The 14546-nt window shown below is 49.9% G+C and overlaps 1 protein-coding gene and 1 non-coding gene across 8 annotated transcripts in view; one reads left to right on the top strand and one right to left on the bottom strand.

The window, feature by feature from the left end:
* The window catches only part of Atp9a (ATPase phospholipid transporting 9A (putative)), a 110303-nt gene that overhangs the window by 59484 nt on the left and 36273 nt on the right, over nt 1-14546 (top strand). For all 7 annotated transcript variants that reach the window (XM_031372859.1, XM_031372855.1, XM_031372853.1 and 4 more), the window contains 6 exons: nt 131-211; nt 1111-1186; nt 5789-5865; nt 6636-6796; nt 7064-7206; nt 9174-9286. In XM_031372859.1, the coding sequence (XP_031228719.1) occupies nt 131-211; nt 1111-1186; nt 5789-5865; nt 6636-6796; nt 7064-7206; nt 9174-9286 (651 nt within the window). The remainder of the gene's footprint in view (nt 1-130; nt 212-1110; nt 1187-5788; nt 5866-6635; nt 6797-7063; nt 7207-9173; nt 9287-14546) is intronic.
* On the bottom strand, nt 9785-9891 carry LOC116092654. The gene has a single exon (XR_004119395.1). It is a non-coding gene; the product is annotated as a U6 spliceosomal RNA (small nuclear RNA).

The following is a 14546-nucleotide window of genomic DNA, read 5'->3' as shown; positions in this document are numbered from 1 at the left end:
TGTAGACCAGGCTGGCCTCGAACTCAGAAATCCGCCTGCCTCTGCCTCCCAAGCGCTGGGATTAAAGGAGTGCGCCACCACCGGCCCGTCTGTCTGCTGTTCTTAACCACGTGTTTTCCCTCTGGAACAGGACCTCCTGCAGATTCGGTCCTACGTGTATGCTGAAGAGCCTAACATCGACATTCACAACTTCCTGGGGACTTTCACCAGGGTGAGTGGAGCTGAATGCAGTCTCGGGGTGCGCGGCCCTGACCCATGATGCCCGAGGCTGCACACTGCTCTGTCTGAGGTTCTGTACCAAAGCCCAGCCTTGAAGGCTGACAGTGGCTTCTCTGTGGGGACCGCACAGCTGGTCCAGGCTCTGAGCTTGGGTTCTAGAGCAGCAGGTGGCGTCTGTCATCTGCTTTAGCACTGATGTCTAAACACAACTCCTGTCTTCTCCAGATGGGCAGGTCCTCTTCTGGATGTATCAGCTTGTCTATAACCCCAGTACTCAGGATGCTGAGGCAGGAGGACTGCTATGAGTTCATAGCTAGCCTGTCAAAACAAACCACAAAGAAATTAAGCCCTGTGGGCTAGCTTTGAATTTAAGCTGTTTCCAAGTCTTTCAGAACAGAAAGTGAATTTGAATTCGCTATTTTTAGAAGATTAACATTCACATTTGGAACAAAGGTTTAAATGGCCTATGTTCTCTTTTTTTTTGAAACAGGGTTTCACTGTATAGCTCTGGTACTCACTCTGTAGACCAGGCTACCCTCAAACTCACAGAGATCCTCCTGCCTTTGTCTTCAGAGTTGTGCCAACACTCTTAGCAAAAATAAATCATTTTGTGTGTGTGTGATGTGTGTGTGATGTGCGAGTGTGTGATGTGTGTGTGTGTGTGATGTGTATTTGTGTGATGCTAAAGATAGAGCCCAGGACCTTGTGTATGCTGGACAAGCCTCTGTCATCCCTGATAGCCCAAACTAAACCTGTCGTTTAGTAGAAAGGATTTATGCACTGTTGAGCTTTGAGCACCGTTGGAGGTTGATGTCTTTGGGGGTCATGGACCTCATCCCTGTGGAAAGTGAGGGATGACTGTCAGCAAGTGTGTGTGTTTGGTCTTTTCAGGAAGACAGTGACCCTCCGATCAGCGAGAGTCTGAGCATTGAGAACACGCTGTGGGCCGGCACCGTCATAGCATCAGGTGAGACTGGCCAAGCAATGTGGGAGCTGTTTGAACAGGGTAGACGGTCCTTCTGGAATTACAACTGTCACCCATCAGCGGTCAGTCAAATGGAGTTTCCCCGCTTGGTCCAGCATTTCCAGGGCCCTAAAGTGACATCTGGTCATGTTGTAGACACTTACAGACACGTGCAAGCTGTGGGCCTTCCGAAGCATCCCCTTAGCAAAGGTTCATAATTGTCACTTCGGTTGACATCGTAGTACCAGAAATTGAAGTGCTGTGGGTGTTCTGGTTCATGGAGACTGTTCTCTTTTCAAGGACCATCCACTCTGGGGCAGAGGCAGGAGAGTGCTGGGAAGGCTAGGTCTTTGTGTTGAAAACACCAGAGGGGGGCTGGAGAGATGGCTCAGCCCTTAAGAGCACAGACTGCTCTTCCGAAGGTCCTGAGTTCAAATCCCAGCAACCACACGGTGGCTCACAACCACCCATAATGAGATCTGACGCCCTCTACTGACACGTCTGAAGACAGCTATGGCGTACTTATATATAATAATAAATCTTAAAAAAAAAAAGAAGAGAAAACACCAGAGGAAGTTTGCATTTGCACCGTAGGTAGCGACGTGTCCTGGGGTGTGCAGCAGCCCCCCCCAGCCAGTCTCCAAGGCTGTTGTTTCGCTCCCTTGATCCTCGGAGGCCTTTAGGCCTTTTAGGCCGTTGGTGGACACTTGTGAGACTTTTTTATGCTGTGATGATGGAGCTGAAGGGTTTAAGGTTTTCTTTCCTTTGCAATTTTTATTTACATAACTGGATGTGTGAGCAAAAGAGGGTACCAGCCCCCTGGAGCTGAGTGACAGGCAGTTTAAAACCATAAGTGGGCACTGGGAACAGAACCCAGGTCCTTTAAGAGCAGCCGTCTGAACCGCTGAACATCTCGCATCCTGAGGTCCTCTTCATCCTTAACAGCTGTTAGCCAGGCCACGGCAGGAGCATACAGGATCAGCCTAGCTTGGATTACAGCAAGACACACCCCAACCCCCCCCAGCCCACCCCCACACCCCCAGTCTTTTTTAAAAAGAAAACATATTTATTTTGTATACAGTGTTCTGCCTACATATGTGCCTGCACGCAAGAAGAGGGCGCCAGGTCCCATTATAGATGGTTATGAGCCACCCTGTGGTTGCTGGAGTTTGAACTCACCCCAGGCCTTTGTTGTGTATCTGTTTCCTGGAGACAGTCAATGTCAAAGGCTTTCATATTAATAGCCACTTCACAGAGCTCTGCTACCATTCTCTTGTTCTGGTTTTACAAAATGAAATAAAGATATCTAATGGACCATGGCACTGGATCTCAGAGTGAGCAAGCCTCTTGCTCAGGGTCACACAGCCTTGGAGCACCATCTCCCGGGAAGAGTATAGATCTGGGATCTTGGAAAAGGGACAGATTTCAAGCCGTTCATGGAACCTCGTGGTCTGTGTTCCTTCTGTTGATGGGGAAGAGAGAGCAGGCGGGCATTCTGTGCTCTAGTGTACCTGCCTGCCAGGCCTTCAGCAGGTGAATGTTTAGAGTGAGTATGAACTGGGCGTTCCCTGTGTTCCTCGTCAGCCTCAGTTTCCCTGCGTGTCACCCAGTAGACAGCTAACTGTATTCAGGTTGTGGTGTGGACACAGAATTGAATGAAAGCCGTTTCCTTGTGGCGCTGGACTCAGTCAGCCTGCGGGGACTCCCTTACTGTGTTCCTTGTGGAACCACCCCCACCCCCCCCATGCTTCTCAGCCCACTGTTACCCAGCGCCAGTTTAAAGAATAGGAAAGCTTGCCTGGTCTCCCTGAAGGTCCAGCTGCCTTAGCTACCATCCATCTGCAGAGGACGCAGTAGCCATGGCAACCCAATATTTGCTGCCAAATGGAAGAAGGGACTGGGGTGTCTCGGCTGGGCAGCTTGTGTGTCTCAGAGCCTTGGGTCCTAGCTTGCTTCTTCACAGACTGGGTAACAAAGGGCTAGCTTGTACGTTGTCTCCTGAGTCCGTGGTGTGATCTTGTCCTGGCACGTGACATGAGACAGTAACTCATGAGCTCTATGCCCCGCGTCTGGTAACGCCCATCTGGTCTATAGTTCATGCTGGGATATTCTAACAATGCTGAACTACTGTGAATATTCTAGACTTCCCTTTTGGAAGCTTGACATGTATCTGGTCGTGTGAAATAAATAGGTGACAAAATAACCCAGGAACCAGGCAGGATCCCTGCCTTCTGAGAGCTCAGTGGGACAAGGGGTAGGCTGAGGGGATCAGCAGGACTGCTGACTGCAGGCTGCGGGGAGAGCAAGAAGCAGGAAGAGAAAGGGAGGGCACAGAACGAGGCCGGAATTTGTGTCTCATGCAGACATGCGTGTTGTATTGAACAGCTGTGCCACGAAAGCCGTGATCTGAGTGGTGGGCGTGTGGTCTGCAGAGTGCTTACGTGGCAAACGTGAAGACCTGGGTTTGATCCCCAGCACCTCGTAAAACAGATGTAGGGGTTACACTCGTAATCCCAGCACTTGGGATGTAGAGGAAGGAAGATCAGGGGTTCAGGGTCATCCTTAGCTATGTAGTGAGTTTGAGGGCAGCCTGGGCTATGTAAGATTTTATCTCAAAAACAAAAACTCTTTAAAAGATGATGGCTGCCGGGCAGTGGTGGCGCACGCCTTTAATCCCAGCACTTGGGAGGAAGAGGCAGACGGATTTCTGAGTTTGAGGCCAGCCTGGTCTACAGAGTGAGTTCCAGGACAGCCAAGGCTACACAGAGAAACCCTGTCTCAAAAAAAAAAAAAAAAGATGATGGCTAACTCTCACTGTGGAAAGCAGGCTGTGGACCAGATAGGGGCACAGCAATGGCTTCCTGACTGTCCCTGTCCCTCTTGCTTGGGTGGCAGCCACACAGAGTGGGGGTTCCAGTCTCTTGGAACAGAGCTTTAGTGCTGAGCTCATAGAACCATTGGGTGACTGGAGCCATGTTGGTGACACCCCACATGGCTGGGCTGGAGCAGGGCGCTCGCCCTTCTGTGCTGCTCCCTTCCCCTGGAGCATGGGCACCCAGGCAGGGCTACATTGTGTAGGCGAGGAGGAGTGGCCACATGGCCACCTCAGCTTGGCCCAGCTGAGGTCCCGCTGTCTAACCACCTGCTCCAGCAACAGGCTGAGGGTGGGGTTCCCTCCTTCCCCAAAGCGGGCCATCTGCTGAGTGCCATGCACAGAGCCCTCCTGCTCCGCCATCTGCCGAGCCCCTGAGAAGAGCCTCATTGTGGCTCACGGCAGGCGTACCCAAGCACTTTAGACTCTGGTCTTTGTCCCCTGGCAGCCCTGCCTTGTAGGGAGGGGCCTCTCCCACAGATTTCTTTAAACCCCTTTGCAATGGTGGTCCTGAGGGTGAGGGAGGAGGGCGGGGATGGGGGAGGCGGAAGTTTGCATTCACCAGCAGGGAACTCGATGCTCATTTTTAGATTTTCCCAGCAGGCCTGCCTCTCCTTACCTTCAGCTTTCACCGATGTCCTCAGCTCTGACAAGGCACATGCATGCTACCATCTTCTCTCCACACCCTTCCTCTGCTGGGTGGTGTTGTAGCATCTTCCTCTTTCCTTGATGGAGACTGGCATTCTTGGCTTCCTTATCATTCAGATCTGAGCATTTTTAGTTACCCCTTCGACAGTTCTGCTAAATTTCCGTCAAAATAGATGGTACCACCTTACATGCTAGCCGCCAGTGTGTGCAACCAGTCCGTTTCTCCCCTTTCTGGCCAACACCTGACGTTGCCTTTGAGAGTGTTGGCGGTGTATGGAAGAGGCTCTGCTGAGTGTTTTTGTACACACCTTGCTACTTGTGTTTCTTCTGTAATATGCTTCCTCTCAGAGGGAGTGAGGGCTTTGCTTTGTGTACCTGGAAGATGGAGGAGGAAGGAGAAGAGGGGAGGAGGAGTGGGAGGGGGAGGAAGAGGAGGAGGAAGAGGAGGAGGAAGAAAGAGGAGGGAGGAAGAGGAGGAGGAAGAAGGAAGAGGGAGGAAGAGGGGGAGGAGAGGAGGAAGAAGAGGAGGAGAAAGAAAGAGGAGGGAGGAAGAAGAGGAGGAAGAGGAGGAGGAAGAAGGAGGAGGGAGGAGGAGGGGCAGGAGAGGAAAGTTCTAGGGAGGAGTTTCCTTCAAGGGGCCAAGTTAGGTAGATGTGCAGAAGGCAACTGGGCAAGAGAATGGGCCAGGGACTGAGAGAAGTGCTTTTAGGTTTTCTATATAGACGGGAATGTCCTAGGTGCTTCTGGATACTTCTAAGGCTAGTGGCACAACAGATAAGCTCCTGTCCCATGACCTATCTGCCATTAGAGGATGCTGCTTCCATAGGCCCGCCTTGCCCAGAGCTGTAGGTAGCCATAGAAACACTGCATCTTCACTCTTGCTGGATGTGAAAAGTGTCCTCAAGCTGGTGGGATAGGCTTGTTAACCTGCCTCTCTCCCTCCCTCCCTCCCTTTCTTCTTCCTGCTCCCTCCCTTCTTCCCTCTCCCCCTCCCTCTCTCCCTTTCCCTTCCCTCCCTCTCCCTCCTCCTCTCCCTCCCTCCTACCCTCCTTCCATATTGATTTGGTCATGATTTCTCATTCCAGGCACTGTCGTAGGCGTTGTTCTCTACACTGGCAGAGAACTGCGGAGTGTCATGAATACTTCCGATCCCAGAAGTAAGGTATGTGAGACTCCAGAACATTCTGATACACACTGATGGTGGGCACTGGTGGGGAGGGACTGGATTCAAAATCTGCCTTTCACTAGCTGATTGTCAAATGTGAGCATGTGTGAACCTGTATGTGTGAGCATATGTGCATGTGCATGTGCTCGTGTGTGTGTGTGTGTGTGTGTGTGTGTGTGTATACATCTGAGTACATGTGTGTTATCACACAGCAGGTCGGTGTCCCCTCAACATTTTATCTCCTCCTCTTACACACGTGACCCTCCCAGTCCCTTCCTATCACAGATAGGAGGCCCATCACCCTGGCATTCCCACGGTGGGGATGGGCAGGTAGTAGTTCAGGGCTACATTGGCTAGAGAGCGTTCAAGGCCAACCTGTGTTATAGGAGGCAAGACTTTGTTTATAAAATAAATCAGCATGCTGTGAAAAGGTTTGCCATGTCAGTCTGCGCAGTGGATTATGATGCACCTGTAGCCGACGTGAAGCCCGAGCCCTTTTCAGAGCTTTATTTTTATGACATTACCGATCTGGTGTACTTGTGTTTTGAGACACACGAAAGCAAACACAGACACTTAGTTTGGTTTGCCTGGAGCCCTGGGCTTTGTGCATGGTAGGCCAGCGCTCTGTTCCGTTACATCCCAGGCCCAAGCAGGCAGTTGTTACAATGATGGCGTTCTCTAAGTTGATTCATGGAAGTCAGACTTCCTCTCTCCATGCGGGTTGTGGGCTGCACCGTGACCCTCTGCGCCCTGTGCTTTGTCCCCAGATTGGCCTGTTTGACCTGGAAGTGAACTGCCTCACCAAGATCCTGTTCGGTGCGCTGGTGGTGGTTTCACTGGTCATGGTGGCCCTGCAGCACTTCGCCGGCCGCTGGTACCTTCAGATCATCCGCTTCCTGCTCCTGTTCTCCAACATCATCCCCATCAGGTGCGCTGGGGCGGGGTGGGCATCGGCATGCTGGGCGTGCACTGGGGGCAGGCAAGGCCCCGGGCACTGTCACCCCTCAGCTGTCTCACTGTCCAAGGACCAGTAATGAAAAAGGAAAAGCTTCCCTCGCTGTGCAGGGCTAACGGCTGTGGACTGAAGCCCCTGCTTCCGGGCGGGCTTCTGACTGGATGTGAGCAGTACTGGCTCGCAGCCATCTGTGTGGCTTAGCGATGTCCTGCTAACCTCTTGCTCTTGTTTCTTACCTAGCTTGCGTGTGAACTTGGACATGGGCAAGATAGTGTACAGCTGGGTGATCCGCAGGGATTCCAAAATCCCCGGGACCGTGGTGCGGTCCAGCACGATTCCTGAGCAGCTGGGCAGGATTTCTTACTTGCTCACAGACAAGACAGGTGAAGACCTTGGCAGGGTTTGCAGGGGTGGAGAGGGGCTGCGGGGGTGGGATTCCAGTCCGCTCCAGCCCTCCCTCTAGAGGTGGGAGAGGTGTGGCAGCTGTCTTCCTCCCTCATTATTGGACGAAGAGGGAGTGTTTGGTGCCAGTGGTGACCCCTTCATGGGACAGCTGATTCGCAAAGCTCCTCATTTCATTCCCTATGAGTGAAAACGGATTTTGTGGGCAGGCCATGGAACCAAGGGACAAAGTGTCTGTCAGAGGCAGAGTTGGCCATGCCAGGGGCTGATCCAGGCAGCCTCACCATGACTCTGATCTCTGTTTTAACCCCTGCCAGGCCCCGAGCTGACCCCTGGTGGGGAATATTAAGGATTGGGGGTAGGAGACCCGTCTGCTTGCCTTTCTGTTTGGTGGCGGCAGCGTGTGGGAAGCCAGCACAAGGAGGTTGGTGGTTGACTGTGCTTGGCACTTTTGTTCCTGTGACAAAATAAGCAAGAAAGCAAACTTGAAGGAGAGAGGCTTTATTTTGGTTCCTGCCTTTCGACGGCTCTGTCCCTGGCCGTCTGGCTCCCGTCCATTTAGGTCTGTGGTGACACACGGAAGCAGAGAGACGGGGTCCAGGGGCAAGATAAGCTTCTGTTTTGATTTCTGTAGAGAGAATCTCTTAGAGGCAACACCTGTCAATAAGCCGATGACCAATGAGCTGAGTCAGGAAATAGGAGGTGGGACATTGACAGAAAGAGAGAGGATTCTGGGAAAGAGAATGAAAGGAGACACAGGGAGAGATTTGAGGTTCGAGTGAGACACAGGGAAGACATGAAGGAAGAAGAGACTGGGACTGAAGGAGAGATGACTAACCGTGTGGTAGACAGAACAGTGTAAATGGGTTACGTATGTTACAAGCCAGTCAGGGAATGAGCCAAAGCTTGTAGCCAGGGCATTTGTTAATAAATAATTAGACTCAGAGTTGTCATTCTAGGAGCAAGACTGAGAAGGAAAAGTGGGTTCATTTCTTCTCTTTTACAGGCTTCATTTTCTGTTTCTGTGACAGACACTGATAAGAAGCAGCTTAGGGGACAAACGGTTTGATCAGTTCCAGGTCGCAGCCTCAGGCAGAGAAAACCCGAGGCAGGAACTTCTAAGCAGCTAATCGTAGCACATACGCAGTCAAGGGCAGAGAGAACACATGCACACGTGTATTCTTACTGCTTAGCTGGCATTCTCCCTGCCTAGGGAATGGTGCTTCCCACAGTGGGTGGGTTTCTTCCTCCTGTATCATTTAGTAATCCATACCGTCCCCTCCAATGTTCCCGTGGGCCAGCCTGGTCAAGGTAATTCCTTAGCAAGACTCTCTTTCCGGGTGATTCTAGATTGCATCAAGTTGCCAGGTGAAGTGTACCAGGAGGAGGAGCCCCCTTCCCCTCTCCTCCCCCTCCCTCCATTCCAGTTCAGTGTCAACTCAGCCATGGCTAATCCATTGATGAAGTTAGTGCCCTCCTGGGCCATCACCCCTCCACAGTTGAGCCCTTGGAGTCATTTTATTTCTGACCCGTCACACTCTTCAAGTTAGCAGAAGTGCAAGGAGAGAGATGGGTCCCAGATGTGTCAGCTCCAGGCTCCCAGAGTGGTGTCTGTGTGCGTCTGCTCATCTATCCTGTGTCTTCTTGCTCAGTCCAGGGTGATGGGCTGTGTACGCTAGATGCTACTCTCCTAACGCAGGGAACAAGTCAGGCACCCTGAGTGACAGCCCCAGGGAACCGGTACAGTCTGTCCTCTCAGAACTAGGATGGTCTTTCCAAAGGAGGAGTAGGCCCCGGTCTGTCTCCTCTGTTTGTCCTCACAAAACTAGGATGGTCTTTCCAAAGGAGGAGTAGGCCCCAGTCCATCTCCTCCATTCGGGGAGCGTCGAGGGAGCACGTGACGCCGACTCAGAGAGAGGAAGAAATGCCTGTGTCTCTTCTGTCCTAGGAACCCTGACTCAGAATGAGATGGTGTTCAAGCGGCTGCACCTGGGTACAGTGGCCTATGGCCTGGACTCCATGGACGAAGTGCAGAGCCACATCTTCAGCATTTACACCCAGGTAAAGCCTTGCTCTCAGCACTGGAGCCGATGGCTGTACATTTTAATTACTTATTTTTAGTCAGACTAGCTACAAGCTCATTAACATAAACACCGATGCCCTTAGCTGCCTCCTCTGCCCATACTGCCCAAGTGCTGGGGTTACAGGTCTGTACCTTCCACATCTGGCTCATGTGCTCATGTGGTGCTGAGGAATCAAACCCAGGACTCTGTGTGTGCTAGGCAGGCCCTCTACCAACTGAACTACAGGCTCAGATGACTTCATATATAATATATGTATGTGTTTTTGTTTATATGTATGTATGTATGTATGCATGTATGTATGTATGTATGTTTTTGAGATAGGGTCTTACTGTGTAGACCAGGCTGGCCTTGAACTCACAGAGGTCTGCCTGGCTCTCCCTCCCAAGTGCCGGGATTAAAGGCATGTGCCACTATACCCAACCACTCTGTGTATTTGAACAATTACTGAGATACACTTTTTTATTTTTATTTTTTGAAAAATATGGAACACTTCATGAACTTGTGTGTCATCCTTGCGCAGGGGCCATGCTAATCTTCTCTGTATTGGTTCAGTTTTAGTGTATGTGGTGCTGAAGCTAGCATGAGATACACTTTATACACACCAAAACATTCAGCCGTGCTGAAGGTACAAATTCAGTAAGTTTTGGTAAACTTAAGAGTCACCAGAACTGGCTAATTGCAGCATGTCCGTTGTTCCTCGGGCCCTGTATTGGTTTGTTGGTCTGTCTGTCTGTCTGTCTGTCTGTCTGTCTGTCTGTCTGAAGGGGTCTTGATGGACCCCTGGATGCCAGGAACTTTCCATGTAGACCAGGCTAGTCTGGAGCTTGCTGTGATCCCCTGACTCTGCCTCTCTCTCATGTTCTGGGAACCAGGACACACACACTGAGCCTCCTCACCTCTCTAGTCTTTAAGGGTGGCATTTGCAGCCCCAAACCAGATAACTCGGGTCAGAGCTGGAAGCCCCGGTTGTTGCCCGCACACTGGTTTTAGCCGGTGAACCCAGTGCCCACAGGGCAGGGCAGCCCCCGTGAGCACAGCCGGGTGGGCTTCGGCTTCTCCTTACTCTTGAGAGCTTTGGTGTGTGATCTGCAGGCCCCGAGATGCATGGGGCACAAGGAGAGGAGACTAGTGTGTGTCTGTATGACATTCCACATGCAAATGCACACAACACAGACCTCTCCCCAAGACTTGTGAGCTTGACCCCAGGACCCCTGTGGAATTTATCAGATGGGAGTTGGTCAGGTTTGGTCCTTGTCACATCCTTCCTGCAGAAGGAGCCAGAATCCTACCGTTGTTTATCTTCTGCATGTCTGATTGCAGATGGAGGTTTACAAGTGCCTGGGTGACCAGTGTAAAGAGTGTGATTATTACTAAGTGGGCCTCGTAAAGAGAGCAGTGGTCTCAAACATTCTGGACGGGAAACTCTAGATTATCACTACAAGGCCAAACAAACAGAAGGAAATGGCCAGTTCATCATGAGGTAAAATTCCTACCAGGTTAGGGAGATAGGAGGAAGTCCCCTGGGTTGATTATTAATACCATTATAAAAATTGAAATATAATTTAAAGCCTACACATCTAACGCTTTAAACTTTTTAAAAACATAGAATTTTTAAGTGGGGGCGTGTGCATAGAAGTTGAGGATGGCTTGGCAGCATTAGCTCAGTTCTCTCTGTCTACCATGTGAGGTCTAGGCATGGCACTCAGGTTGTCAAGCCTTGGCAGTCATAACTTTACCCGCTGAGCCATCTCACCAGCTCCTCCAATGTTTTAAGATACACATGTTTTAAATACATGCATACACATGTGTATTAGTCAGGGTTCTCTAGAGTCACAGAACTTATGGTAGTCTCTGTATAGTAAGAGAATTTGTTGATGACTTATAGTCTGTAGTGCAACTCCCAACAATGGTCAGCTGCAGCTGTGAATGGAAGTCCAAGGATCTAGCAGTTGCTCAGTCCCACAAGGCAAGCAGGCAAAGAAGAGAATCTTCTTTCTTCCAGTGTCCTTATGTAGGTCTCCAGCAGAAGGTGTGGCCCAGATTAAAGGTGTGTGCCACCACACCTTTAATCCCAGATGACCTTGAACTCGGAGGTCTCCCTGTCTTAATCTTCTGGGATTCACAGCCACTGTGCCTCAAGATCTCCATGCCAAGATCCAGGTCAGAAACTTGTATCTCTCAGCTTCCAGACCTGGATCACTGGTGAGCCTTCCCATTCTGGATTGTAGTTCATTCCAGATACAGTCAAGTTGACAACCAGGAACAGCCACTACAATCCACCCCTTGTCAACCTGACACAAATAATATCTTATATCCACATGAAACAATAATAAGATCATGAATATACCTAATATCATATAACTATTTTTCGTATAATCACAAATACATTTGTAAATTTACAATGGGGCAGTGCCCCTTGAGAACATGCTTTTAGTGTCTCAATTAAATACCAGTTGATGTTAAAGAAATTGGAAGAAAGACAAATGTATTCTTAACAGTATTCTTAACAAAATAAGACAAAGCCAGGGCTATACAGAGAAACTTTGTCTCGGAAAAACAAAACAAAACAAAACAAAAAGCCGGGCGGTGGTGGCACACACCTTTAATCCCAGCACTTGGGAGGCAGAGGTAGGTGGATTTCTGAGTTCGAGACCAGCCTGGTCTACAGAATGAGTTCCAGGACAGCCAGGGCTACACAGAAAAACCCTGTCTCAAAGAAACCAAACCAAACAAACAAACAAGACAGAAGCATTCATATCAGTTTATAATCCTTGTTTCTGCAATTGATTATGTATTATGGTATTTATAACTACCTTCCTCTACTACCCATTCTGTATTTCCTTCACCCTCAGCAAGCACCTCAGCAGGTCATACACACACACACACACACACATACACACACACACACACACACAAATACTCCCCATTCCCTACCCAAACCTAAATCACCAACACACATACACACCATACACACACATATACATATACACTATGCACATATCACACACACCACACACATACACAAACACACACACACACATACTCACAAACTAATGCATACATATAAGTAAATACACAAACTCACATAGACACACATATATATTCATTCATACACATAGACACACAAACACAGTCTCGTGTAGAGGCTGGTGAAGGTGCCTGCCACCACGTCTGATGACCTGAGTTGCATCCCTGGGATCCATGTGGTAGAAGGAGAGCATCCCTGCCCAGCAGCCCACCAGCTGTTCTCTGACCTCCACACACTTATTGTGGCATGCACACTCATGCCTCCCATCTCCAAAACATAGACAGAAATAAAAGAAATAATAAAAGTCTGATGTAGGACTGGTGAGATGGCTCATCGGGTAAGAGCACTGACTGCTCTTCCAAAGGTCCTGAGTTCAAATCCCAGCAACCACATGGAGGCTCACAACCATCTGTAATGGGATCTGATGCCCTCTTCTGGTGCATCTGAAGGCAGCTACAGTGTACTGATTTATAATAATAAATAAATCTTTGGGCCTGAGCGAGCAGGGCCAACTGGAGCGAGCAGAGGTCCTAAAAGTTAATTCCCAACAACCAGAAGAAGGCTCACAACTATCTGTACAGCTACAGTGTGTACTCATATACATAAAATAAATAAAGAAGTCTTTTTTTAAAAAGTCTGATGTAGTGTAGGCTTGCCTCCAACTTACTTTTAGCCAAGGATAACCTTGAATTCCTGAGTGCGGGGCTTACAGTGCAGTGCTGGGGATCAGTCCTAGGAGTGATGTGAGCTAGGCACGTGCTCTACCCACTGAGCAGTACTCGGTTCCTGTAAGGGAGCCATTGGTTGAACAATTGAGAGAGAGAGTCTCCGCTCTCATGGTCATTTCCCTCCACCCTGAGACATCTTACAGGAAGTGGAGAGGACGTTGGTATAGGAAGGTAGGACATGGAGGTGGCCGGCGTGATCCGGCACCTTTCACTCAGCAGTGCTTCCCAGGTTGGGGGTGGTGGCCTCTGTGGGACCCCGGCTGTCCTGGACTCCAGAGCATAACCCCCACAGCTGGTGAGCAGCCCTGGTCCCAAACAGTAGCAGACGCTCTGGCTCTTATGCAGCATTGCTGCCCGTCCTGAGCTAGCCTGGCACCCTGAAATCTGATGAGTTCCCTCCCGGTCCAGAAGTTGTCCCTGGAGATCTCTCAGCCCCTCGCCCTGGCCTTTGGCCTTCGCTGCTCCTGCCCTCCAGCCCTAGCAGTTGCCTCGCCAGAGGCTCCGCTGTTGACCCCGGTCTGAAGTCACGATCCAGTCCAGTGCTGAGCGGTATGGGCAGAAATGAGAGCATGACTTGGCCGCGCAGTAACACACACTTACTAGTGGGTAAATTGTAGACCAGTAGAGTGCCATCTCCAGCAGAGGGAACGTGTCAGTAAACCTTCAGTCCCCTGGATAATTTTAAAGTTAGAAATCTTCATAATTAAAAGCACTCGACTAATGAGCGGTAGAAGCCGGAGTTCTGATTCCCTCGCTCTAATTATTGTTACCATGTTGTGCCCTTTGACCTGGAAGTGCAACTGGTGTGCTCTTGACACCAGAGGTTAACCGAGCAGGAAGCCAGAGCCCTGTGTGTCCACACAGTGAGCAGAGTAATTTAGTAATTGTCTAATTATCTGAGGAGTCTAATAGCCCCTACTAAAAATAGTATTAACATTTAAATGAATGTCACCTACTTGTTTCTTGGGCCATCTGTTCTTGGTTTGGGCCATCCATGTGTCATGGGTGTTAAGCATCATGCGTGGTAAAGTCGGCTTTCTTCCTCTGGGTGTCCATGCTTTCAACAGAGCATGGGATCCAGGAACCCCATGAGCATTTCTTGCTGCCTGTTTAGCTGTTACTGGCACTCCTTTGTCCAACTCCGAGCTGCTCTACTCCACTGATTTAATATCTATTTGTGTGTGGTATTCATGCATGCGTACATGTGTCAGGGCACACATGTAGAGGTCAGAGGACAGCCTCAGGGGTCAGTTCTCTGCACTCTGTAGGTCCTGGGGATCAAGCCTGTGTTGTCGAGCACCTTGACCCACTGAGCCATCTTGCTGGGCCCTAATATTTAGTTTTCTTAGAAATGGAGGGAAGCTATGCTGAGAACTCCCTAGCCCCTACTTCAGAGATTATTTGTGTGCTTGTTGTTTACCTACTGAGATTGGGTCTAATGTAGCCTAGGCTAGCCTCCTTGAACAACTTCTTTTTTTTTT

The sequence above is a fragment of the Mastomys coucha genome, unplaced genomic scaffold, assembly GCF_008632895.1.
Source record: "Mastomys coucha isolate ucsf_1 unplaced genomic scaffold, UCSF_Mcou_1 pScaffold15, whole genome shotgun sequence".
In the NCBI taxonomy this organism is placed as follows: domain Eukaryota; kingdom Metazoa; phylum Chordata; class Mammalia; order Rodentia; family Muridae; genus Mastomys; species Mastomys coucha.
This window is presented reverse-complemented; position numbering and strand designations above follow the sequence as displayed.